This window comes from Heterodontus francisci, unplaced genomic scaffold (assembly GCF_036365525.1).
Source record: "Heterodontus francisci isolate sHetFra1 unplaced genomic scaffold, sHetFra1.hap1 HAP1_SCAFFOLD_341, whole genome shotgun sequence".
Lineage (NCBI taxonomy): Eukaryota > Metazoa > Chordata > Chondrichthyes > Heterodontiformes > Heterodontidae > Heterodontus > Heterodontus francisci.
The window spans coordinates 1,898,313-1,925,328 of NW_027141749.1; the positions used below are offsets into that span (position 1 = coordinate 1,898,313).

At 45.9% G+C, this 27,016-nt stretch overlaps 1 protein-coding gene across 1 annotated transcript in view; it reads right to left on the minus strand.

The window, feature by feature from the left end:
- The window catches only part of LOC137364639 (G-protein coupled receptor 39-like), a 41,607-nt gene that overhangs the window by 8,681 nt on the left and 5,910 nt on the right, over positions 1-27,016 (minus strand). The window contains exons 2-6 of the mRNA XM_068027716.1: positions 23,136-23,329; positions 21,662-21,716; positions 20,705-20,777; positions 16,315-16,407; positions 14,378-14,643 (exon numbers count right to left, since the gene is read on the minus strand). Coding sequence (XP_067883817.1) covers positions 14,378-14,643; positions 16,315-16,407; positions 20,705-20,777; positions 21,662-21,716; positions 23,136-23,329 — 681 coding nt within the window. The remainder of the gene's footprint in view (positions 1-14,377; positions 14,644-16,314; positions 16,408-20,704; positions 20,778-21,661; positions 21,717-23,135; positions 23,330-27,016) is intronic.

Below are 27,016 nucleotides of genomic sequence, written 5' to 3' on the forward strand. Positions count from 1 at the left end.
CTGTCTGACCTGTGACAGGTGAGAATGGTTTTCTATCCTGGATTAGATGATTGGAATGGCTTGGTATCTGCTGTCTGACCTGTGACAGGTGAGAATGGTTTTCTATCCTGGATTAGATGAATGGAATGGCTTGGTATCTGCTGTCTGACCTGTGACAGGTGAGAATGGTTTTCTATCCCGGATCAGATGGATGGCATGGCCTGTACTCTGCTGTCTGACCTGTGATAGGTGAGAATGGCTTTCGCTACTGGATCAGATGGATGGAATGACCTGGTCTCTGCTGTCAGACCTGTGACAGGTGGGAATGTTTTTCTATATTCGATCGGATGGATGGAATGGCCTGGTATCTGCTGTCTGACCTGTGACAGGTGAGAATGCTTTTCTATCCCAGGTCGGCTGGATGGAATGGCCTGGAATCTGCTCTCTGACCTGTGACATGTGAGAATAGTTTTCTATTCCGAATCAGATGGATGGGATGGCCTGGTCTCTGCTGTCTGACCTGTGACAGGTGAGAATGGTTTTCCATCCAGGATCGGATGGATGGAATGGCCTGGTCTCTGCTGTCTGACCTGTAACCGGTGAAAATGATTTTCTATCCCGGATCGGATGGATGGAATGGTCTGGTCTCTGCTGTCTGCCCTGCGACAGGTGAGAATGGTTTTCTATCCAGGATTGGATGGGTGGAATGACCTGGTCTCTGCTGTCAGATCTGTGACAGGTGGGAATGCTTTTCTATCGTGTATCATATGGATGGAATGGCTTGCTATCTACACTCTAACCCATGACAGGTTAGAATGGTTTTCTATATTCGATCGGATGGATGGAATGGCCTGGTATCTGCTGTCTGTCCTGTGACAGGTGACAATGCTTTTCTATCCCAGATCGGCTGGATGGAATGGCCTGGAATCTGCTCTCTGACCTGTGACATGTGAGAATAGTTTTCTATCCCGGATCGGATGGATGGAATGGCCTGGTCTCTGCTGTCTGACCTGGAACGGGTGAAAATGGTTTTCTATCCCGGTCAGGTGGATGGAATGGCCTGGTCTCTGCTGTCTGACCTGTGACAGGTGAGACTGGTTTTCTATCCCGGATCGGGTGGATGGAATGACCTGGGATCTGCTATCTGAGCTGTGACAGCTGTGAATGGATTTCTATCCCGGATCGGATGGATGGAATGGCCTGGTCTCTGCTGTCTACCCTGCGACAGGTGAGAATGGTTTTCTGTCCAGGATTTTATGGATGGAATGGCCTGGTCTCTGCTGTATGACCTGTGACGGTGAGAATGGTTTTCAATCCCGGAACGGATGGATGGAATGGCCTGCTCTCTGCTGTCTGACCTGTGACAGGTGAGATTGGTTTTCTATCCCGAATCAGATGGATGGAATGGCCTGGTCTCTGCTCTATGACCTGTGACAGGTGAGAATGGTTTTTCATCCTGGATCACATGGATGGAATGGCCTGGTCTCTGCTGTCTGACCTGTGACAGGTGAGAATCATTTTCAACCCGGATCGGATGGATGGAAGGGCCTGGTCTCTGCTGTCTGCCCTGCGACAGGTGAGAATAGTTTTCTATCCAGGATTGGATGGATGGAATGGCCTGGTCTCTGCTGTCTGACCTGTGATGGTGAGAATGGTTTTCTATCCAGGATTGGATGGATGGAATGGCCTGGTCTCTGCTGTCTGACCTGTGATGGTGAGAATGGTTTTCAATCCCGGAACGGATGGATGGAATGGCCAGGTCTCTGCTGTCTGACCTGTGACAGGTGAGAATGGTTTTCTATCCTGGATCACATGGATGGAATGGCCTGGTCTCTGCTGTCTGACCTGTGACAGGTGAGAATGGTTTTCTATCCCGTATCGGGTGGACGGAATGACCTGGGATCTGCTATCTGAGCTGTGACAGCTGTGAATGGAATTTTATCCCGGATCGGATGGATGGAATGGCCTGGTCTCTGCTGTCTGACCTATGACAGGTGAGAATGGTTTTCTATCCAGGATCGGATGGATGGAATGGCCTGGTCTCTGCTGTCTGACTTGTGACAGGCGAGAATGTTTTTCTATCGTGTATCAGATGGATGGAATGGCTTGGTCTCTGCTTTCTTATCTGTGACAGGTGAGAATGTTTTTCTATCGTGTATCAGATGGATGGAATGGCCTGGTCTCTGCTGTCTGACCTGTGACAGGTGAGAATGGTTTTCTATCCAGGATCGGATGGATGGAATGGCCTGGTCTCTGCTGTCTGACCTGTGACAGGTGAGAATGGTTTTCTATCCAGGATCGGATGGATGGAATGGCCTGGTCTCTGCTGTCTGACTTATGACAGGCGAGAATGTTTTTCTATCGTGTATCAGATGGATGGAATGGCTTGGTCTCTGCTTTCTTACCTGTGACAGGTGAGAATGTTTTTTTTTCCCGGATCAGATGGATGGAATGGCCTGGTCTCTGCTGTCTGACTAGTGACAGGTGAGAATGGTTTTTATCCAGGATCGGATGGATGGAATGGCCTGGTCTCTGCTGTCTGACTTGTGACAGGTGAGAATGGTCTTCTATCCAGGATCAGATGAACGGAATGACCTAGGATCTGCTATCTGACCTGTGAGAGCTGTGAATGGTTTTCTATCCCGGATCGGATGGATGGAATGGCCTGGTCTCTGTTGTCTGACCTGTAACGGGTGAGAATGATTTTCTATCCCGGTCAAGTGGATGGAATGGCCTGGTCTCTGCTGTCTGACCTGTGACAGGCGAGAATATTTTTCTATCGTGTATCAGATGGATGGAATGGCCTGGTCTCTGCTGTCTGACCTGTGACAGGTGAGAATGGTTTTTATCCAGGATCGGATGGATGGAATGGCCTGGTCTCTGCTGTCTGACTTGTGACAGGTGAGAATGGTCTTCTATCCAGGATCAGATGAACGGAATGACCTAGGATCTGCTATCTGACCTGTGAGAGTTGTGAATGGTTTTCTATCCCGGATCGGATGGATGGAATGGCCTGGTCTCTGTTGTCTGACCTGTAACGGGTGAGAATGGTTTTCTATCCCGGTCAAGTGGATGGAATGGCCTGGTCTCTGCTGTCTGACCTGTGACAGGCGAGAATGTTTTTCTATCGTGTATCAGATGGATGGAATGGCCTGGTCTCTGCTGTCTGACCTGTGACAGGTGAGAATGTTTTTTTATCCTGGATCAGATGGATGGAATGGCTTGGTCTCTGCTTTCTTATCTGTGACAGGTGAGAATGTTTTTTTTTTTTCCCGGATCAGATGGATGGAATGGCCTGGTCTCTGCTGCCTGACTTGTGACAGGTGAGAATGGTTTTTATCCTGGATCAGATGGATGGAATGGCCTGGTCTCTGCTTTCCTTTCTGTGACAGGTGAGAATGTTTTTTTTTTCCGCCGGATCAGATGGATGGAATGGCCTGTTCTCTGCTGTCTTGCCTAAATCAGGAGGAAAGTTTATTGCTTTGATTTTAATTTTCCAAAATTCCCTAGACTCGGGGAAGGTTCCTTTAGATTGGAAAATAGCGAATGTTAAACCTTAATTCAAAAAGGGCTGGAGACAGAAAGCAGGAAACTAAAGGCCAGGTAGCTTAGCATCTGCCTTAGGGCAAATGGTACAAGCTATTTTATTAAAGCCACGCCAGGCGCAGCTCCACAAACAACTGACCACCTCCAGGCGCTTACCCAATGTCTCTCGGGACAAGGAGGCCAAAGAAGGAGAAGATTATTAAAGATTTAAGAGAAGGTCATTTCGGAAAATTCAAGGTAATCCAGCTGTTTCAGCATGGTTTTGTCAAACGTAAATCATGTTTAAACTATTTATTGGAATTATTTGAGGGAGTTACATATGCTGTGGATAAAGGGAACCTGTGGATGTATTGCACTTAGATTTCCAGAAGGCATTTGATAAGGTGCCACATCAAAGGTTATTGCAGGAAAAAAAGCTCATGCTGGCGGGGGTAACATATTGGAATGGTTAGAATTTTGGGTAGCTAACAGTTAACAGAGAGTAGGCATAAATAGATTACTTTCTGGTTGGCAAGGTGTCGCAAGTGGTGTGTCACAGGATCTGTGCTGGGGCCTCAACTTTTTTACGATTTATATAAATGACTTTGATGAAGGAACCGAAGGTATGGTTGCAAATTTGCTGATGACACAAAGATAAGTAGCAAAGTACCTTGTGAAGAGGACATAAGGAGGCTACAAAGGGATATAGATAGGTTAGTGAGTGAGCACGGACTTGTCAAATGGAGGATAATGTGGGGCAGCGTAAAATTGTCCACGTTGGCAGGAAGAATGTCAAATAATCACATTATCTAAATGGTGAGAGATTTCATAGCTCTGAGATGCAAAGGGATCTGGGTGTCCTACTGCAGGAATCGCAAAAGTTATTATGCCGGTACAGCACGTAATTGGGAAAGCTAATGGAATGTTATTGTTTATCACGAGGGCAATTAAATACAAAAGTAGGAAGATTATGCTTCAGCTATACAGGGTATTGGTGAGACCACATCTGGAGTAATGTGTACAATACTGGTTTCCTTATTTATGGCAGGATGTAAATGCGTTGGAGGCAGTACAGAGAAGGTTTACTAGACTAATACATGGAATGGGTGGGCTGTCGTACGAGGAAAGATTGGGCAGGCTAGGCTTGTATCCGCTGGAATTTAGAAGAGTAAGAGGCGACTGAATGAAACATTTAAGGTCCTGAGAGGTATTGACTGGGTGGATGTGGAAAAGATGTCTTCCCTTCTGGGACAATCTCGCACTCGGGGTAACTGTTTAACAATAAGGGGTCGCCAATTTAAGCCAGAGATTAGGAGATTTTATTTTCTCTCTGAGGGTCGTGAGTCTTTGGATTTGTCTTCCTCTAAAGGCAGTGGAAGCAGAGTCTTTGACTATTTTATGGCAGAGATAGATAGATTCTAGTTAAGCAAGGGGTACAAGCTTAACGGGGGAGGCGGTCGGTGAAACTGTGGAGGAAACTGTTGGAGAATTTTCTGAGCTTTGCTAATTATTACTTAACTTTGTAGAAATAGAAAAACAAGACGCAGCTTGTAGCTAACCTAACCAATGGTCAGGAAATGTAGAGCGAGCAACTGACCACAATCATCTGGCTTAGAAAGTGACAGAGCTCATGATGGATTTTGGGGAAGTGAACACAGACTGTTCGTTACTGACTCTTCTGCTTTTATCATGTTTGTGCAACCTAGCCAGAAGTAACGGCCAAATATAGTACCTGGAGTGTGTACGTTAAATAGGGAACAATAGCTTGTTATGCTCGAACTAACGCTGTACTGACCTCGGACTTTGCAAAGGGCACAGAGCTGCAGGTGGTCTTGTGGTTGTCCTGTGGTTAATGCTTAATTGTGAAACTGCTAGCTCTGCTTCTTCTATACTATATAAGTCCACGACGATTTGTAGCTGTCGGGAGTAGCACTGGACCGCATTTAGGTAAGGTGTCAGCCCCATGATATCATGCAATAAAGTGTTTGATTCTCAACGTCTGAGTCCGGAGAATTTGTTCAACAATTGGGCACAATCTGGATTTTCTCCAACAGAAACAGTTTAGACATGAACTGATTGAGTGGTGCAGTAGGCTCGAGGGGTCGAGTTGACTGCTGCTGCTCCTAATTTGAATGTTTGCATATCTTCGTTGGATGGATGCAATCGCCTGGTCTCTGCTGTCTCACCTGTGACAGATGAGATGGTTTTTATATCCCGGAACGGATGGATGGATTGACCTGGTCTCTGCTGTCTGACCTGCGACAAGTGAGAGTGGTTTTCAATCCTGGAACTGATGGATGGATTGGCCTGGTCTTTTCTCTCTGACCTGTGACAGGTAAGAATAGTTTTCTGTCCTAGAACGGGCGGCACTTTGGCGCAGTGGTTAGCATCGCAGCCTCACAGCATCAGCGACCGGGGTTCAATTCTGGGTACTGCCTGTGTGGAGTTTGCAAGTTCTCCCTGTGTCTGCGTGGGTTTTCTCCGGGTGCTCCGTTTTCCTCCCACAGCCAAAAGACTTGCAGGTTGGTAGGTAAATTGGCGATTATAAATTGCCCCTAGTATAGGTAGTTGGTCGGGAAACATCGGGACAGGTGGGGATGTGGTAGGAATGTGCGATTCGTGTCGGATTAGTATAAATGGGTGGTTGATGGGCGGCACAGACACCGTGGGCCAAAGGGCCTGTATCAGTGCTGTATCTCTAAACTAAACTAAACGGATGCATGGATTGGCCTGGTCTTTTCTCTCTGACCTGTGACAGGAGAGAATGTATTTCCATCCCGGATCGGATGCATGGAATGGTCTTCTTTCTGTAGTCTGCCATACTGATCTGTTCCTGTTTGAGATATGTGGGACTTTTCAATCCAGGAGAATTGATAGTTTAAATGAAATACAGGAAGCTGTGGCTTTCTTTATCCTGTTTCATGGGATCTGGGTATCGCTGACAAGGCCAGTATTTGTTCCCCATCCCAAATTGCTCTTGTGTCATTGTGTGGAGGTGTGCAGAGAATGAACTGAATCTGACCAGCATGCATTCTGAAGACCAGAAGGGTTTTCCGAGATAAGGTAACCTGTTAACAGCTGTAAGCTGTTTTCATTACAGGTTCTTCTTCTTCTTTGGCCTCCTTGTCTCGAGAGACAATGGGTAGACGCCTGGAGGTGGTCAGTGGTTTGTGAAGCAGCGCCTGGAGTTGCTATAAAGGCCAATTCTAGAGTGACAGACTCTTCCACAAGTGCTGCAGATAAAATTGGTTGTCGGGGCTGTTACACAGTTGGCTCTCCCGTTGCGATTCTGTCTTTTCTCCTGCCAACTACTAAGTCTCTTCGACTCGGCACGCTTTTGCCCCACCTTTATGGTTTCCCGCCAGCTCTGGCGATCACTGACAACTGACTCCCACGACTTCTGATCAATGTCACAGGACTTCATGTCGCGTTTGCAGACGTCTTTGAAGCGGAGACATGGACGGCCGGTGGGGCTGGAACCAGTGAAGAGCTCGCTGTACAATGTGCCCTTCGGGATCCTGCCATCTTCCATGTGGCTCACATGGCCAAGCCATCTCAGGCGCCGCTGGCTTAGTAGGATATCTATGCTGGGGATGTTGGCCGCCTCGAAGACTTCTGTGTTGGAAATATGGTCCTGCTACCTGATGCCAAGGATTCTCCGGAGGCAGCGAAGATCGCACGAATTGAGACGCTGCTCTTGTCCAACGTACGTTGTCCAGGCCTTGCTGCCATAGAACAAGGTACTGAGGACACAGGTTTAATACACTTGGACTTTTAAGTTCTGTGTCAGTGCGCCATTTTCCCACACTCTCTTGGCCAGTCTGGACATAGCCGAGGAAGCCTTTCCCATGTGCTTGTTTAATTATGCATCGAGAGACAGGTTACTGGTGGTAGTTGAGCCTAGGTAGGTGAACTCGTGAACCACCTCCAGAGTATGGTCGCCGATATTGATGGCTGGGGCATTTCTGTCGCCCTGTCCCAAGATGTTCGTTTTCTTGAGGTTGATGGTTCATTGCAGCAGCCGCAAACCTGTCGATGAGTCTCTGCAGATACTCTTCATAACTCTTCACTCTATAAGAACAAGGGTGACCGCTGTGACTGCAACAACTACCGTGGAATCTCCCTGCTCAGCACAGCGGGGAAAGTCTTCGCTCGTGTCGCTTTAAACAGGCTCCAGGAGCTGGCTGAGCGTGTTTACCCTGAGGCACATTGTGGCTTTCGAGCAGAGAGATCCATCATTGACATGCTGTTCTCTCTTCGCCAGGTACAGGAGAAATGTCGTGAACAACAGATGTCCCTCGACGTTGCTTTCATTGAACTCACCAAAGCCTTTGACCTCGTCAGCAGAGGTGGTCTCTTCAGACGACGAGAAAAGATTGCATATCCACCAAAGCTACTAAGTATCATCACCTCATTCCATGACAATATGAAAGGCACAATTCAGCATAACGGCGCCTCGTCAGACCCCGTTCCAATCCTGAGTGGCGTGAAACAGGGCTGTGTTTTTGCACCTACACTGTTTGGGATCTTCTTCTGCATGCTGCTCTGACATGCGTTCAAGTCTTCAGAAGAAGGAATTTTCCCCCACACAAGATCTGGTGACAGGTTGTTCAACATTGCCCATCTAAAAGCTAAGACCAAAGTACGGATAGTCCTCATCAGAGAACTCCTCGTTGCTGACGATGTTGCATTAGCATCTCACACATTATAGCTTCGCAGTCGTGAAAACATACACTTTAAGTCGATGTAATATTTAATAAGAAGCAGAAAAATCTTAAAAATGTGTAATGAACAATAAAGACTTACTTTCAAGTTATGTTTCACTTTGATGCCAAGTCAGAACTTTGGACAAACTTTACGTTCACAGAAAAATGCAGAGGTCACGGTAATGTCGCTCGACTATTAATGCAGAGACCCAGGCTAATGTGCAATCTGTCGATTCTCAGTCATCGGTAAAGTGATGGAAGGGGTTGTCGACAGTGATATCAGGCAGCACTTGCTTAGCAATCATCTGTTGGCTGATGCTCAGTTTGGGCTCTGCCAGGACCACTCAGCTCCTGAAATCCTTCCAGTCTTGTTCCAAACATGGTCATAGTTTGGTCAGCTATTGAACAATCGGCAGGGAGGTGATCGCCTACTGGGTGCTCATCTATGTATGATTCTCTGCAACATATTTGTGACTAATGGGCGTGTTGTCAACAGGTGTATTGCTGACTAATGTTTTACATTGTTTTTAACTAGTAGTATTCCTGCTGAATGTGCGAAAGTCATTAGAGTTTAATTTGACCTTTGAGTGTTGTCTCCTTATTTCTCACCAATGAGAAAACCAGTGCAGGAGTGAGAGCAGCGGCGGTGAGAGCGGGAACAGGCGAGAGGAGCTGGGAGATAAAAGGAGCCGAGGCCCGAGGCCAGAAGCAGCGGTGAGAGCTTTTGTTTTGGTCCCCACATTTAAGGAAGGATATACTATCATTGGAGGCAGTTCAGATAAAAGGTACACTCGACTGATTCCTGGGATGAAGGGGATGTCTTAGGAACAATGGCTAAACATGTTAGGCCGTTCTTCATTGGAGTTTAGAAGAATGTGAGGTGATCTTATCGAAACATATAAGATTTTAAGGGAGCTTGACAGGGTCGATATTGAGAATATGTTTCCACTAGTGGGGGAATCTTGAACTAGGGGACATAGTTACAGAATAAGGAGGCACCCATTTAAAACTGAAATGCGAAGGAATTTCTTCTCTCAGATGGCGGCGAATCTCTGGAATTCTCTGCCTCAGAGAGTTGTGGAGGCTAAGTCACTAAATGTATTTAAGGAGGAGGTAGATAGATTTCGGGGAGCAGAGGGTTCGGCGCAACACGCCCGAAAGAGGAGTTGAGGCCCAGGACAGATCAGCTACAATTTTATTGAACGGCAGGGCAGGCTTGATGGGCTGAATGGTCTACGAGTGCTCCTATTTCTTATGTTCTTATCCTCTTGTTCGAACCATGGCAAAAACCAGTCAAGGGTAGAGGATTACAATTTATAAGTATCAGATCTTTGGATATGTGGACATGAGACTGCGCATTATCAGGTCTAGGAATGTCTACAGATAGACCTGTGCCCATATTTATGTCCTTGACGAGATAACAAACCTTGTGAAATACTCTGAAAGAACATTCCTAGACCTTTTTGAAAAAATATATTTCCTAGGATATGGGCGGCGTTGGCAAAGCCAGCATTTGTTGCCCATCCCTAATTTCACTTGACATTTGAATGTCTTGCTTGGCCGTTTCAGAGGAAAGTTACGAGTCAACCACATTGCTGTGCATCTGGAGTCACATGTAGGCCAGAGAAGGTAAGGACAGCAAATTACCTTACCTAAAGGACACACACCTTTCACTGCATCCACATACTTCCAGCTATTCAGCCATTGCAGGAAAATCAAGCAAACACAGTGCAATATATTCCAGGCTTACCTTCATGCCCTGAGTCTGCTGGAGGAGATGGTTGTACACATCATGGGACTAGATGTGACAATACATTTAGCATCCTACATCAATGAGAGCATTCAGGATGATGCTATGGTCCCACCACCTCTCTCTCATCCTGCTCTCTTGGTTGATGGACAAGCTGCAGATGGTGGGCCCATGGGCCTCCTGCTTTCCATCCCACCCCAATCCTGCACTCCAACCCTCCCCTTCTGATTTTATACTTTCCAATGATAACCCCAAACTGCCAGCTTCCCAGTCACAGCAGCTCCAGGAGACAGAGAGAGAGCAACAGCACAGCACTGAGCGCGGAGCCCCATCGCTTGGTCTGATGCTTACAGCCACCAGCTCAAATACTGACACTGCGTTTACTTTAGAGGCTGGTATAGTGTCGGAATTATCACGTGGTGTGTCACCAAACACGTGTGGGCTGCAGCCAAGCCACATTAAATGATAGCTCGTGTGTCTGATCACTGGAGGGGGAGGTCACAAAAGAGTTATAATGCACAAAACTCAGATCAGAATATTGTTGGAACCGCATACAGGAGAATGCTGATGGATATGTACACTGAGATATTTTATCCATTGACAGGCCTGTCAGATAGTCTGTTGCCACCACCAAGAAACATAGAGGATTCTGGTTCCAACGTCACAGAGGATATGGCACATGAAGCCCATTCTTTTTCCTGTGGAGGTGGTCACTAACTCTATGATAGCACTCGCGAACCCAGCCATGACACAGCATCTGTCGGCCATTATCTCAGCTTCCACTGCAGCACAGGTGGCAGACACACAACGTTTCAGTGCTACAGTGGAATCTCAGAATGGGATCATGAGATCCATACTTGCTGCCGCATGAAGGATCAGTCGGCTGCCTTCATGGCTGTGGATCGCAGTGCTCAAAGGGTTTTACAGGCTCTCACAGCAGTCCAGCAATCTGTGATCCAGCAGATTACTAGGATTGCTGATGTGTCACCCCATGCGATTGGCAGTGGCTCCGTGGAGCACAAACCTGCTGTCCTCTCTCAGGATGTCAGTATTTGTTCTCTCTTCACCGCCACTCCACCAGTGTCCTTACTGTAACCCATCAGCCAGCCCAGGCTGCTGTTTCACATGACGAGGTGGTGCAGTCCGAATCCGAGCCCTCAAGGCCCAGAGCTGCTCGACAGCGTCCTGCAAGGCTGTCTGCAGTCTACCCCAGTGAACGTCAGCAGCCTTCCATCAGCCATGCTGCAGCCACTGGGGAAACCACTGTATAGGAGCACGAGGCAAGTCGAGGGAACCCACAAGACAGGCACTAAGAGAATACACGAGGGTGAATAGTTCAGTTTTATTTGTATAACTGAAAATGTTGTTGGATAAATATGTTAATGTAAAGGATATTGTTGGTATTTATTATTGTGGGATTATGACCAAGGAGACGCTGTGATGGAGCATCTCCGATGGGTGTATTGGTGAAGAATCGGGAATCCATGGTGGGAAAGGACATGAGGAGGTTGCAGACCAATATAGATAGGTTGAGGGAGTGGGGAGAAATCTGGCAGATGAGTATAATGTGGGAAAATGTTAAGTTTTTCACTTTGTCTAGAGGAATAAAGAAGCAGAGCATTACTTAAAAAGGGAATGACTGCAGAATTCTGAGGTGCAGAGGGATCTAGGTGTTCGGGTGCATGAGTCACAAAAGGTTAGAATGCAGCTCCAGCAGGTAATAAAGAAGGCTAATAGAATGCTATCCTTTATTACGAGAGCAATTGAAAATAAAAGCAAGGATGTTATGCTACAGTTATGGAGGACGTTGGTGAGAATATTGCGTGCAGTTTTTGTCTCCATATTTAAGGAAGGATGTAAATGCGTTGGAGGCGGTTCAGAGGAGGTTTACGAGATTGATACCTAGAACGATCAGGTTGTTTTATGAGGAGAGATTGGACAGACTGGGCTTGTTTTCACTGGAGTTTCGAAAAGTGAGGGGAGAATTGATTGAAGTTCATAAGATCCTGAACGGTCTTGACAGTGTGAATGTGGAGGGGATGTTTCCTCTTGTGAGTGAGTCCAGAGCTAGAGTCCACTGTTTTAAAATTGGGCGTCACTCTTTTAGGACAGAGACGAGGAGAATGTTCTTTTCTCTCAGAGGGTCGTGCGGCTTTGGAATTTTCTGCTTCAGAAAGTGATGGAGGCGGAGTCATTGAATACCTTTAAGGCTGAGGTAGATCGATTCTTGTTGGGAAGGGGGATCACAGATTATCGGGAATAAGTGGTAGTGTGGAATTTGAGATTGAAACAGATCAGCTATGATCTTATTAAATGGTGGAGCAAGCTCGATGGGCTGAATAGCCTAGTTGTGCTCTAAATTCGTATGGTTATATGGTCGTATGATCGTATTGGAACCAGAATCTTATCAGGAATTCTCTGACAGATTGTCCGGGTGGAAGGCTTCCAAGAAATATTCTCTCTGCCTCCTCATGCTGAGGTGGCCTTCGGATTCCTGGTGCCAATCCCTGTGTGCTCATGACAGTGATGATATGAAGGGCGGAGCAGAACACCATGAACTTGGACACCTGCTCCAATCTGTACTGGAGAGCTCCCCACGAGCGGTTCAGTCATTGGAAGCTGATGGTCCGTTCCATGATGTTCTTAGTGACTACATTGCTCTAGCTATATACTTGTCCTTGCAATTTTGGGTGATTGGGTAGGGGTAATGGTTGGTGGGTGGGTGGGAAATGAACTATGTCTCCGAGGAGCCAATTCCTCTTTTTACACAGAGAGCCGAAGACGCTGTCTGTTTCAGAATGAAGGGACCGTGGCTGCTGCCAGGATAGTGGACATTCACCAACAAGATGCACTGGGCATGGTGACACACCAACTGTACATTAATGGAGTGAGAGTTCTTTCAGTTACTGTACCTCTCCCCGTTGACATGGAGGCCCCACCTACACCAGCGGGAATCCTGCTATCCTGTTAAACCCACAGGTCTGCTCATCCTGCCTCTCCCAGCTGAGGGGAAAAACCATATAGGGGACCTCCATCACCTCCCGGCTACATCGAGGGATTACATATTGGAAGATGTTGAATACGCAGTCTGCTCCTCCCTGGAAAGATCCAGATACACAGAGATTCAATGAAACTGTGAACGTAACGGCCACTGGCAGCTCTGTCATCACCTTGGTGTGAGGCTCCATGTCGTCATGTAGCAGGTGACAAAGCTCTGTAACCACCTCCTTATTGAACCAGAGACGCCTCACACACTGCTCCTGGGTTACGTATAGGGAGGAAAAGTGCTCTTGGGAAACCCGGCTGGCTGGGGCAGAGCCCCCTCCTCCTCCCTCTTTGCAGAGTCTCCCCTTGCTCCAACCTCTGCTCCATTTGTTTGTCATGTTGCAGACAGAGATGCACAGTAACTATAGTATGTTCAGCTGATAGTGACTGACACAGGTGGTCAGTGTACACATACAGACCAAGTTTGAAAGCTTCTGGAATGCCTGATTGATGCCAAGTTCAGACCATGTTCACGCTACCGGTCCATGCAGGTTACTCCGGGACTAGCACCCTCTCCATCATGGGTAGCGTGCAGGCCACACCAGAAGTGAGCACTGGTGTGGATTCCACAGGAACTGCACCAAGTGACTCTATTGAGGTCAAAATCATGGCAGAGAGATCCATAGAGAAAGAAATTCACTTTAAAAATGGAATTGATAAATAATCAAAATACAGTAAATGCCTGGAGTATGGGAAATGTACAGGGGAATTGGGCTAATTGGAGGGTGGAGGCCATTGAGAGATATTCACCCAAGAATTTTTTTTTCAAATTTAAATTGTCACACTGCCAGACCTGGAGCCAAGATAAGTTAATGAGCACAGGGGTGATGGGTGAACTGTATTTGGTGTGAGTTAGGCAGCATTGTTCTGGATGAACTGACGTTTAAGGAGGCTTGTAATTGTGATGGTGGCCAGGAAAACAGTGGAATATTTGACTGGATTTGACAAAGGCAAGTATGACGGTTTATGCAGCAGATGAGCTGAGAGAGAGGTGGAGACGGGCAATATTATGGATGTGGGAGTAGGCAGGTTTGCTGATGGGGAGGCTATGAGTTTCGAACTTCGCTTAGGTTCAAACGTCAGCGAGGTTGTTAACTGTCTGGTTCATTCTCAGACACTGGCCAGGACGTGAGAGGGAGTGGGTGGATTGGGAACAGAATTTGTGATGGAAATCAATGACGATGGATTTAGTGTTCCCAAAGTGTAAGGGCCAAGAAAAGCAATACAGTGAAAACAAATATAAAGATCTAATAGCTGGATACAGGGAATTACCAGGAACAATTATAGCAACAAGCAGGACAGAGCAAATGACAAGAACAGTACTGCAGTTATGCTTAATTTATAGAATCAATAACTTGTGAGAGGCACTTACCAGGGACACCAACAATAGCAAGGATCGGATAATAAATCGTTTGCATTGTTAAAAGGGCGAAATAGATTCGACGATCCAATGATAACCAATCATAAAATGCAGAAAGAATGTCAAAGGCCGAGGAGAAACTCCTGACCATTGTTGTAACATTCCAATCCATTGTTCTCAAATTCTGATCCATTGCGGTAACATTCCAATCTATTGTTTTCAAATTCTGATCCATTTTTCTAACACTCCAATCTATTACTCTCAGTTTCCGATGTATCCTTTACCTCTCTCCTGAGCCGCTTATCCCTGTTAGTGCCAGGCGTGATGCCTCTGCTGACACGATGGTACAACACATTGTAAAGAGTCCCTTATTAATAGAAGAGGGAAACCCTCCAGTGGCAAAATTAGGGTCCATTGAGACTGATATTAATTACAAACTGAACAAACAGGTTCAGTTAACTCCTTTCAATCCAACACTTTTTGTACAACGATAAAGTAGACCATTTACTCAGTCTGGCCGGTTGTAAAAATTACAGTAGTGGACTGAACATGAAATTTGATGAGTGATAGGAAACAGAAAGCAGTGTTGACTGTTGTGAAGTATACAGTGGAGATCTCCAGCAGACAGTGGTAGCACGCCTTCTTTTCCAGATAGATATTAATGATCTAGATTTGGGTGTCTCGGGGATTATTTCAAACTTGGAAAACTTGGTAGTATTGTGAACTGCGAGGAGAATATTTATAAAGGTTAAGAGGTCAGAGACAGCCTGGTGGAATGGGTGAACACTTGGTAGATGATGCTTAATGCAGAGAATTGTGATTTGATTTATTTTGGTAGGAAGAACGAGAACAGGTAATATAAAATAACGGGTACAATTGTAATTGGCCTGCAGGAGAAGAGAGACCTGGGGGTATATGTGCACAAATCATTGAAGTTGAAAGGGCAAGTTAAGAAAACGTTGAATGAAGCATGCAGGAACCTTAGCTTTATAAGCTGGGTCATAAATTACAAAAGCAATGAAGTTAAGACAAATCTGCATGAGAAACTGGTTGCCTCTTAAGTAAAGTATTGTGTCCAGTTCTGGGCAACGCAACTTAGGAAGCATATGAAGGCATTAGAGCGGGTGCAGAGAGGATTCAATAGAATAGGTCGAGGAAAGAGGGAATTCAGTTATGTGGATTGATTGGAGAAGTTAGGCGTGCTCTCCTTCGAGAAGGGAAAGCTGAGAGATGATTTTATACAGGTGTTCAATATCAAGAGTTGTCTGGGCAGTGCAGATAGTGAAAGACTGTTCCCTTTCGTGGAAGGATCGAGTAGGCGAGGGCACCGTTTTAAGGTGATTGACAAACGAAATAACAGCACCATAAGGGCAAACCTTTGCATCGCGAGTGGTTAGAATCTAGAATAAACTGTCTGAGATAGTCGTGGAGGCAGATTCAATCGTGGCTTTCAAAAGAGAATTGGACAATTATGCAGAAAAAGAATAGGGCTACAGAGAAAAGCCAGAGGATTGGGACTAGGTGAGTGGTCCTAGCAAAGAGCCAGCAAGGACAAGAGAGTCCAAATGACTGGCACAGGGATCGGTGCTGGGCCCTCTGTTGTTTGTCATATATAATAATGACTTGGATGAAAATGTAGGGGGCACGATCAGTAAGTTTGCAGATCACACCAAAATTGGTGGTATAGTGGACAGTTAAGGAGGTTACCACAGGATATAGATCAACTAGTAAAGTGGACATGGGATTGGCAAATGGAATTTAACGCAGACAAGTGTGAAGTGATGCATTTTGGAAAGTGAAACCAGGGCAGGACATGTACAGTGAATGGCAGGGCCCTGGGAGCGTTGTTGAGCAGAGAGACCTTGGGGTGCAAGTACATAGTTCCTGAAAGTGGCAACACAGGTAGACAGAATGATGTAGATAGCGTATGTCATGCTTGCCTTCATCACCGAGGCATTGAGTACAAGGCTTGGGACGTCATTATACAGTTGTACATAACGTTGGTTAGGCCACACTTGGCGTACTGTGTGCAGTTCTGATCGCTGCACCAAAGGAGAGATATGATTAAACTAGAGAGGATGCAAACAAGATTCACAATGATGTTGCTTGGTTTGGTGGGCTTGAGTTAAAATGATAGATTGGATAGGCTGGGTCTCTTTTCCCTGTAGCGAAGGAGGCTGAGAGGGGACATGATAGAGGTATATAAAATTATGAGAGGCATAGATAGGGTGGATAGCCAGAGTCTGTTTTCCATGATAGGGGTGACGAAAACTAGAGCTCACAGATTTAAGGTGAGAGGGAGGAGTTTAAAGGCTATCAAACGGTTACATTTTTCAAACAAAGAGTAGTGGGTATCTGGAATGAGCTGCCAGAGGAGGTGGCGGAGGCAGGAACAGTGGCAAAAGTTCAGAGGCATCTGGACAGGTACTTGAATGAACAAGGCATAGAGGGATATGGAATTAATGCAGGCAGGTGGGATTAGTTTTGATAGGCATTATGGTCGGCATGGATGCGGTGGGCCGAATGACCTGTTTCTGTGCTGTACGACTCTATGACTCATTTGGAGCTGTTCTATGATTCTGTGATTTTTTAGATTTGTTTTAGATTTTAGATTTAGATATGCAACACTGAAATAGGCCCTTCGACCCACCAAATCTGTGCCGACCATTAATCACCCATTTATTAGAATTAGAATTAGAACATTACAGCGCAGTACAGGCCCTTCGGCCCTCGATGTTGCGCCGACCTGTGAAACCATCTGACCTACACTATTCCATTTTCATCCATATGTCTATACAATGACCACTTAAATGCCCTTAAAGTTGGCGAGTCTACTACTGTTGCAGGCAGGGCGTACCACGCCCCTACTACTCTCTGAGTAAAGAAACTACCTCTCACATCTGTCCTATATCTATCACCCCTCAACTTAAAGCTATGTCCCCTCGTGTTTGCCATCACCATCCGAGGAAAAAGACTCTCACTATCCACCCTATCTAACCCTCTGATTATTTTATATGTCTCTATTAACTAACCTCTCCTCCTCCTTCTCTCCAATGAAAGCAACCTCAAGTCCCTCAGCCTTTCCTCGTAAGACCTTCCCTCCATACCAGGCAACATCCTAGTAAACCTCCTCTGCACCCTTTCCATAGCTTCCACATCCTTCCTATAATGTGGTGACCAGAACTGCACGCAATACTCCAGGTGCGGTCTCACCAGAGTTTGTACAGCTGCAGCATGACCTCGTGGCTCCGAAACTCGATCCCCCTACTAATAAAAGCTAACACACCATATGCCTTCTTAACAGCCCTATTAACGTGGGTAGCAACCTTCAGGGATTTATGCACCTGGACACCAAGATCTCTCTGTTCATCTCCACTACCAAGAATCTTCCCATTAGCCCAGTACTCTACATTCCTGTTACTCCTTCCAAAGTGAATCACCTCGCAAGTTTCCGCACTAAACTCCATTTGCCATCTCTCAGCCCAGCTCTGCAGCCTATCTATGTCCCTCTGTACCCTACAGCATCCTTCGGCACTATCAACAACTCCACCGACCTTCGTGTCATCCGCAAATTTACTAACCCACCCTTCTACACCTTCTTCCAGGTCATTTATAAAAAAGATAAACAGCAGTGGTCCCAAAACAGATCCTTGCGGTACACCACTATTAACTAAACTCCAGGATGAACATTTGCCATCAACCACCACCCTCTGCTTTCAGCTAGCCAATTTCTGATCCAAAGCTCTAAATCACCTTCAACCCCATACTTCCGTATTTTCTGCAATAGCCTACCACGGGGAATCTTATCAAACGCCTTACTGAAATCCATGTACACCACATCCACCTGTTTGGTCACCTTCTCGAAATATTCAATAAGGTTTGTGAGGCACTCCCTACCCGTCAAAAAATTTATAATAATCCTGCACTAATCCCATATTCCTACCACATCCTCACCTGTCCCTATATTCCCCTGCCACCTACCTGCACTAGGGGCAATTTATCATGGCCAATTAACCTGCCAGACTGCAAGCCTTTTGGCTTGTGGGAGGAAACCGGAGCACCCGGAAGAGCGGTGCATGTAGTGTCTATGTATTTTAGCAAGGCGTTTGATAAGGTTCCCCATGGTAGGCTTGTTCAGAAAGTAAGGAGGCATGGGATTCAGGGAAAGTTGGCTGTCTGGATAAAAAAATGGCTGACCCATAGAAGTCAGAGGGTGGTAGTAGATGGAAAGTATTCAGCACGGAGCTCGGTGACCAGTGGTGTTCCACAAGGATCTGTTCTGGGACCTCTGCTCTTTGTGATTTTTATAAATGACTTGGATGAGGAAGTGGAAGGCTGGGTTAGCCAGTTTGCCGATGACACGAAGGTTGCTGGAGTTGTGGATAGTGTGGAAGGCTGTTGTAGGTTGCAACGGGACATTGACAGGATGCGGAGTTGGGCTGAGAAGTGGCAGATGGAGTTCAACCTGGAAAAGTGTGAAGTGATTCATTTTGGAACGTCGAATTTTAATGCGGAATACAGATTCTTGGTGATGTGGAGGAACAGAGGGATTTTGGGGTCCATGTCCATAGATCGCTCAAAGTTGCCACCCAAGTTGATAGGGTTGTTAAGAAGGCGTATGGTGTGTTGGCTTTCATTAACAGGGGGATTGAGTTTAAGAGCCGCGAGGTTATGCTGCAGCTCTGTAAGGCCCTGTTTCGACCACACTTGGAATATTGTGTTCAGTTCTGGTCGCCTCATTACAGGAAGGATTAGAGAGGGTACAGAGGAGATTTACCAGGATGCTGCCTGGACTGGAGGGCATGTCCGACGAAGAAAGATTGAGGGAGCTAGGGCTTTTCTCATTCGAGGGAAGAAGGATGAGAGGTAACATGATAGAAGGGTACAAGATGATGAGAGGCATAGATAGAGTGGATAGACAGAGACTTTTTCCGAGGGTGAAAAGGGCTATCATCAGGGGGCATAATTTTAAGGTGATTGGAGGAAGGTTTCGGGGAGATGTCAGAGGGAGGTTCTTTACACAGAGAGTGGTGGGTGCGTGGATTGCGCTGCCAGCGGTGGTAGTAGAAGCAGATACATTAGGGGCATTTAAGCGACTCTTGGATAGGTACATGGATGATAGTAGAATGAAGGGTAGGTAGTTAGTTTGATCTTAGAGCAGGTTAATGGTTCGGTTCAACATCGTGGGCCGAAGGGCCTGTACTGTGCTGTACTGTTCTATGTTCTATGTTCTCCCGGAGGAACCCCACGCAGACAAAGGGAGAACTTGCAAACTTCACGCAGACAGTACCCAGAACTGAACCCGGGTCACTGGAGCTGTGAGGCTGCGGTGCTAACCACATGTTGAAAAGATTCTTTGAGTTATTTTTTGATGAACTAACAGGCAGGGTTGTGGATGGACGTGTCGTTGATGTCATGCAAATAGACTTTCCAGAGCAGTTTGATCAAGTGACATTTACTAAACGTGTCTGGAAAACTGAAATCCATGGATTGAATGGTCAGTGACAGTTTGAATATCATGTTTGCTAAGGAAGAGAGTGCAAAGAGAAGTGGCAAGCAGTTGTTCTTCAAATTGGAAGTATAAAGTCCTGTTCCCCAGGCTTCAGTCGTGGGACCACTGCTCTTTTTTAAGTACAGTTTTCTGTTATTAGTTCATGGGATGCAGGCAGCAGTGGCTTAACAGCATTTGTTGCCCATCCCTAATTGTTGTCGAGAAGGTGGTGGTGAGCTGCCTTCTTGAACTGCTGCAGTCCATGTGAGGTAGACACAGCCACAGTGCTGTAAGGGAAGGAGTTCCAGGATTTTGACTCTGCAACAGCGAAGGAATGGTGATGTATATAGTTCCAAGTCAGGACGCTGTGTAACTTGAAGGGAAAGTTGCAGGTGGTGGTGGTCCCATGCATCTTCTGCCCTTGTCCTTCTAGGTGGCGGGGTTCGCCCGTTTGAAGGGTACTATCGAAGGAGCTTTGGTGAGTTGCTGCAATGTGTCCTGTAGATGGCAAACACTTCTGCCACTGTGCGTCGGTGGTGGAGGGGGTGAACGTTTGTAGATGGGGTGCCAATCAAATGGGCTGCTTAGTCCTGGATGGTGTCGAGCTTCTTGAGTGTTTTTGGAGCTACACCCATTCAGGCAAGCGGAGAGTATTCCCTCATACTCCTGAAATGTGCCTTTTGATAGTGGACAGGTTTTGGGGAGTCAGGAGGTGAATTACTCGCCTCTGACCTGCGCTTGTAGCAACAGTATTTATATGCCTGTTCCAGTTCAGTTTCTGGTCAATGGTAACCCCCAGGATGTTAATAGTGGGGGATTCATCAATCGTTATGCACTGACTGTCAAACTATAAAGGGCTTAATTTCAACATCTGCAGATGACACAGAACTCGAAATGTAACAGTGGAAGAATAGCAGGAATCTTCAGGGGGACATAAAGAGATAATGTCATGAGCAGGTACGTTGCAGATGAAATTTTAATTGGTGAAGTGTGAGGGATATATTTGGCAGGAAGAATGAGGATAGGAAATAGAAACTAAAAGGTACCATTTTAAAGAAGGTATCGGGACAGAGCAGCTGTTTGATCACAGATCTTTGACGGTCGCAGGACAAGTTGATAAGCCAGTTAAAAAGGCAGATTGGATAATTGTCTTTATCAATAGAGGGACAGTGTACGGAAGCAAGGATTTTATGTGCAAACTTCACTGGTTTGGCCTCAGGTGGATTATTTTAATCAATAATGGGCACCAGACTTCAGGAACCACATCAAATGATTGAAGCAAGTGCAGAAGATTTTTAGAAGAATGTTACATTTATGTGAATGACATGGTTAAAGGGACCAAACGTTGATAAATTTGCTGATGACACAAAGATAGCTCGGAAAGTAAGCTGTGAAGAGGGCATAAGGTGGCTACAGTGGGATATAGACAGGTTATTGAATGGGCAAATATCTGGCAAATGGAATATAATGGGGCAAATCTGAAATTGTACATTTCAGCAGAAAGAATAAAAAGGAAACATATGATCTAAATGGTGATGGAATGCAGAGCTCTGGATTTCAGAGGGAACTAGTTCATGAATAACAAAAGGTAATTATGCAGGTGTGGCAAGCAATTATGAAAGCTAATAGAATATTACTGTTTATTGCAAGGGGAATTGAATACAAAAGTAGGAAGTTAATGCTTCAGTTGTGCAGGATATTGGGCAGACAACAACTGGGGTACTGTGTACAGTGTCCGTCTACTTATTTAAGGAAGGATGTAAATGCTTTGGAGGCAGTTCAAAGAAAGTTTACTGGACTAATACCTGGAATGGGCGGGTTCTCCTTTGAGGAACGGCTGGGAGGCGAGGCGTGCAACGACTGGAGTTTACAAGAGTAAGAGGCGACTGAGTGAAACATATAAGATCCTGAGGGGTCTTGACAGGATGGATGTGGAAAGGACGTTGCCTCTTGTGGGAAAAGTTCGAACAAGGGGTCACTGTTCAAAACAATGGACCACCCATTTAAGACAGAGATTAGAAGATTTTTTCTCAAAGACTCGTTAGTTTTTGGTACTCTTCGTCAAAAGGCAGAGTCCTTGAATATTTTTACAGCAGTGGTAGATAGATTTTTGATATGAAATGGGGTGGAAGGTTATTGGGAGTATGCGAGAATGTCGAATCCAGGTTCCAGTCAAATCAGCTATGATCTTACTGAATGGCGGTGCAAGTGTGAGGGTCTGAATAGCCTCTTCCTGCTCCTAATACGTATGTTTATATGTTTGCATGTCAATATGAGGAACTTGAGTTATATGGAGTAACTGGAGAATCTGTGAGTGTTCCCCTTAGAAAAGAAATGGTAATTAGGAGGATTAAACATTTTGTCTGATTTTGACAGATTCTGGGTACTGCCTGTGCGGAGTTTGCAAGTTCTCCCTGTGTCTGCGTGGGTTTTCGCCGGGTGCTCCGGTTTCCTCCCACATACAAAGACTTGCAGGTGATAGGTAAATTGGCTGTTGTAAATTGCCCCTAGTGTCGGGAGGGAATATGGGATTACTGCAGGGTTGTTGGTCGGCACAGACTCGGTGGGCCGAAAGGCCTGTTTCAGTGCTGTAGCTCTAAATAAATAAGGAGAATCCAGTTCCACTGGAACAAGGGTCAATAATCAAAGGAGGTATTTTATGGTGAATAGCAAGAGGACCGAGAGCGAAAGGAAGCCAGCTGCAAGAATCTGGAATTCATGGCCTGAAGAGCTGCTGGAAGCAGACTTAATAATAACATTTAAAATGGAGTTGGATAAATGCAGGTGGACACAAAGGTGAGTGGGGGGGGGGTGTGTGGGGGGGTTGGGGGGGGAATGGTTGAGTGAGGTTTGCAGGACGATGGAGAAAGAGTCGGAGATAGGGTCTAATTGGATAGCACTTTCAAAGAGCCACTGCAGACATGACGGGCCGAATGACTTCACGGTGGGCTGTGTAATTTTCTGATACTGTGATAACAATGGTCCGATTCCCATCTGCACAATTGACATTCAGTAGGTTTTGACCCAGAGCTTAATCATTATTGTATTTTTCTTTGATAAAGGTAACAGCAGAACAGCAAACACTATGGACTGGTGAATCAAACTGTGAGGAAAGTATCTTAGCAGAGTATGTGATCCCACGTTGATCACAGGCCTCGTCTGGTTTCAACACGTCAACTATAAACTCATTGATTTGATTCCTATTTTATTTCCTGCCTATTTCTTCTCAGGAAATGGGTGACACTGGCAAGGCCGCTATTACTTCATTTCCCTGGTTACCATGAGAAAGTAATGGGCTTTAATCTTGAACCACTGCAGTCGGTATGGTGAAGGTGCTCCCACAACACTGTTAGTGGAAGAATTTCGGTCTTTCAACCCAGTGACGGTGAAGGAACAGTGATATACGTCCCAGTTGGTGCATGTGGCTATGGATTGCTTCATTATCTGAGGCAAATACTGCGGATGCTGGAAATCTGGAAACCATCGAGCGTGCAACAATTGAATTTGGAAAACATCGAATTGAATCACTAACTCTGTTTCTCTCTCCACAGATGCTGCCTGACCTGCTCAGTATTCCAGCAATTTCTGCTGGGATTTCATTATCTGAGGAGGTGCGAATGGAACTGAACACTGTGCAATCATCAGTGAACATCCCCATTTCTGACTTTACGATGGAGGGCAAGTCATTGAGGAAGCAGCTGAAGATGGTTGGGCCTCGGACACTACCCCGAGGAACTCCTGCAGTGATCTCCTGAGACTGAGATGATTGACCTCCAACAGCCACAACCATCTTCCTTTGTGCTCGCTATGAGTCCAAACAGCAGATTCCCACTGACTTCAATTTTATTTGGGCTCCTCGAAGCCACACTCGGTCAAACGCTGCCTTGATGTTAAGGTCAGTCTCTCTTCCCAGTAGCAGACAGAAGTGACCCGTTGTGTACTGAACATGCTCTGCTTCTTCACAGCCTGATACAGGACTGTACACGGCCGATTAATGTAGCCCATCAAACACTCTGAGAGCAGGTGCAGCACAGCTTGGAAACAGAGTACAGTTCCTAAAACATTCTCTCTCTGTCTTCCTCTCTCTGTCTCTCCCTTCTGCTATCTCTGACACGAGGAGAGAGACAGAGGGAGAGAGGGTTAGATATGCAGAAAGAGAGAATGCTGTCGAGAAGGGCAAGGTTGGAGAGAGAGAGATTGTTCGGGTGGATTGAAATGAAGGATGTAAGATATATGAATTTGATGTAATCCTTCACTGCTGTGAGAACAAACGTATAGGTATGGAGAGATAAATATCGCGAGAGATCCAGAGGGAACATCCTCCATTTTAAACATCCCTAAAGCTCTACTACTGTGGGGGCCATCACGCCCTCATGATATTAGTTGTGGACATTTTGAAATCTATGTCCCTGCTTATCAACCTCTGTGTGAAGGGAAATAGGTCCTTCCTATCCACTCTATCGAGGCCCCTCAATTTTATACACCTCAACTCAATTTCCCATCAGCCTCCTTTGTTTCAAAGAAAACAACTCCAGCCTGTCCAATCATTCCTTTGGATTTCTTTGCAATTTTGGAACTCTCTTCTGCAAACAGGAATTCATGCTGGCTGAAGTGTTAATTTTTAAATCTGGGATTGATAAATTTTTGTTAACACAAGGTATTAAGAGATAAGGGGAAAAGTCAGGCCACATGGTGCCAGTTAGAATTAGAATTAGAACATTACAGCGCAGTACAGGCCCTTCGGCCCTCGATGTTGCGCCGACTTGTGAAACCATCTGACCTACAGTGTTCCATTTTCATCCAATTTGTCTATCCAATGACCATTTAAATGCCCTTAAGGTTGGCGAGTCTACTACTGTTGCAGGCAGGGCGTTCCACGCCCCTACTACTCTCTGAGTCAAGAAACGGCCTCTAACATCTGTCCGATATCTATCACCCCTCAACTTAAAGCTATGTCCCCTCGTGTTTGCCATCACCATCCGAGGAAAAAGACTCTCACTATCCACCCTATCTAACCCTCTGATTATCTTACATGTCTCTATTAAGTCACCTCTCCTCCTCCTTCTCTCCAACGAAAACAACCTCAAGTCCCTCAGCCTTTCCTCGTAAGACCTTCCCTCCATACCAGGCAACATCCGAGTAAATATCCTCTGCACCCTTTCCAAAGCTTCCACATCCTTCCTATTAAGCGGTGACCAGAACTGCGCGCAATACTCCAGGTGCGGTCTCACCAGAGTTTTGTACAGCTGCAGCATGACCTCGGGGCTCCGAAACTCGATCCCCCGACTAATAAAAGCTAACACACCATATGCCTCCTTAACAGCCCTATTAATCTGGGTAGCAACTTTCAGCGATTTATGTACTTGGACACCAAGATCTCTCTGTTCATCTACACTACCAAGAATCTTCCCATTAGCCCAGTACTCTGTATTCCTGTTACTCCTTCCAAAGTGAATCACCGCACACTTTTCCGCATTAAACTCCATTTGCCATCTCTCAGCCCAGCTCTGCAGCCTATCTATGTCCCTCTTGACCCGACAACATCCTTCGGCACTATCCACAACTCCACCGACCTTCGTGTCATCCGGAAATTTACTAACCCACCCTTCTACACCCTCTTCCAGGTCATTTATAAAAACGACAAACAGCAGTGGCCCCAAAACAGATCCTTGCGGTACACCACTAGTACCTAAACTCCAGGATGAACATCTGCCATCAACCACCACACTCTGTCTTCTTTCAGCTAGCCAATTTCTGATCCAAAGCTCTAAATCACCTTCAACCCCATACTTCCATATTTTCTGCAATAGCCTACCGTGGGGAACCTTATCAAACGCCTTACTGAAATCCATATACACGACATCCACTGCTTTACCCTCATCCACCTGTTTGGTCACCTTCTCGAAAAACTCAATAAGGTTTGTGAGGCACGACCTACCCTTCACAAAACCGTGCTGACTATCGCTAATGAACTTATTCTTTTCATGATCACTATAAATCCTGCCTCTTATAACCTTTTCCAACATTTTACCCACAACCGAAGTAAGGCTCAGAGGTCTCTAATTACCAGGGCTGTCTCTGCTCCCCTTCTTGAACAAGGGGACAACAGTTGCTATCCTATCCTCCAGTCTTCTGGCACTATTTCTGTCGACAATGACGACATAAAGATCAAGGACAAAGGCTCTGCAATCTCCTCCCTGGCTTCCCAGAGAATCCTAGGATAAATCCCATCTGGCCCAGGGGACTTATCTATTTTCACAGTTTCCAAAATTGCTCACACCTCCTCCTTGTGAACCTCAATCCCATCTAGCCAAGTAGTCTGAATCTCAGTATTCTCCTCGACAACATTTTCGTTCTCTACTGTAAATAGTGACGAAAAATATTCATTTAACGCTTCCCCTATCTCCTCTGATTCCACACACAACTTCCCACTACTATCCTTGATTGGCCCTAATCTAACTCTTGTCATTCTTTTATTCCTGATATACGTATAGAAAGCCTTAGGGTTTTCCTTGATCCTATCCGCCAATGACTTCTCGTGTCCTCTCCTCGCTCTTCGAAGCTCTCCCTTTAGATCCTTCCTGGCTAGCTTGTAACTCTCAAGCGCCCTAACTGAGCCTTCACGTCTCATCCTAACATAAGCCTTCTTCTTCCTTTTGACAAGCACTTCAACTTCTTTAGTAAACCAAAGCTCCCTCGCTCGACAACCTCCTCCCTGCCTGACAGGTACGTACTTATCAAGAACACGCAGTCGCTGCTCCTTGAATAAGCTCCACATTTCGATTGTGCCCATCCCCTGCAGTTTCCTTCCCCATCCTACGCATCATAAATCTTGCCTAATCGCATCATAATTTCCTTTCCCCCAGCTATAATTCTTGCCCTGCGGTATATACCTGTCCCTGCCCATCGCTAAGGTAAACCTAACCGAATTGTGATCACTATCACCAAAGTGCTCACCTACATCTAAATCTAACACCTGGCCGGGTTCATTACCCAGTACCAAATCCAATGTGCCATCGCCCCTGGTTGGCCTGTCTACATACTGTGTCAGAAAACCCTCCTGCACACACTGGACAAAAACTGACCCATCTAAAGTACTCGAACTATAGTATTTCCAGTCAATATTTAGAAAGTTAAAGTCCCCCATAACAACTACCCTG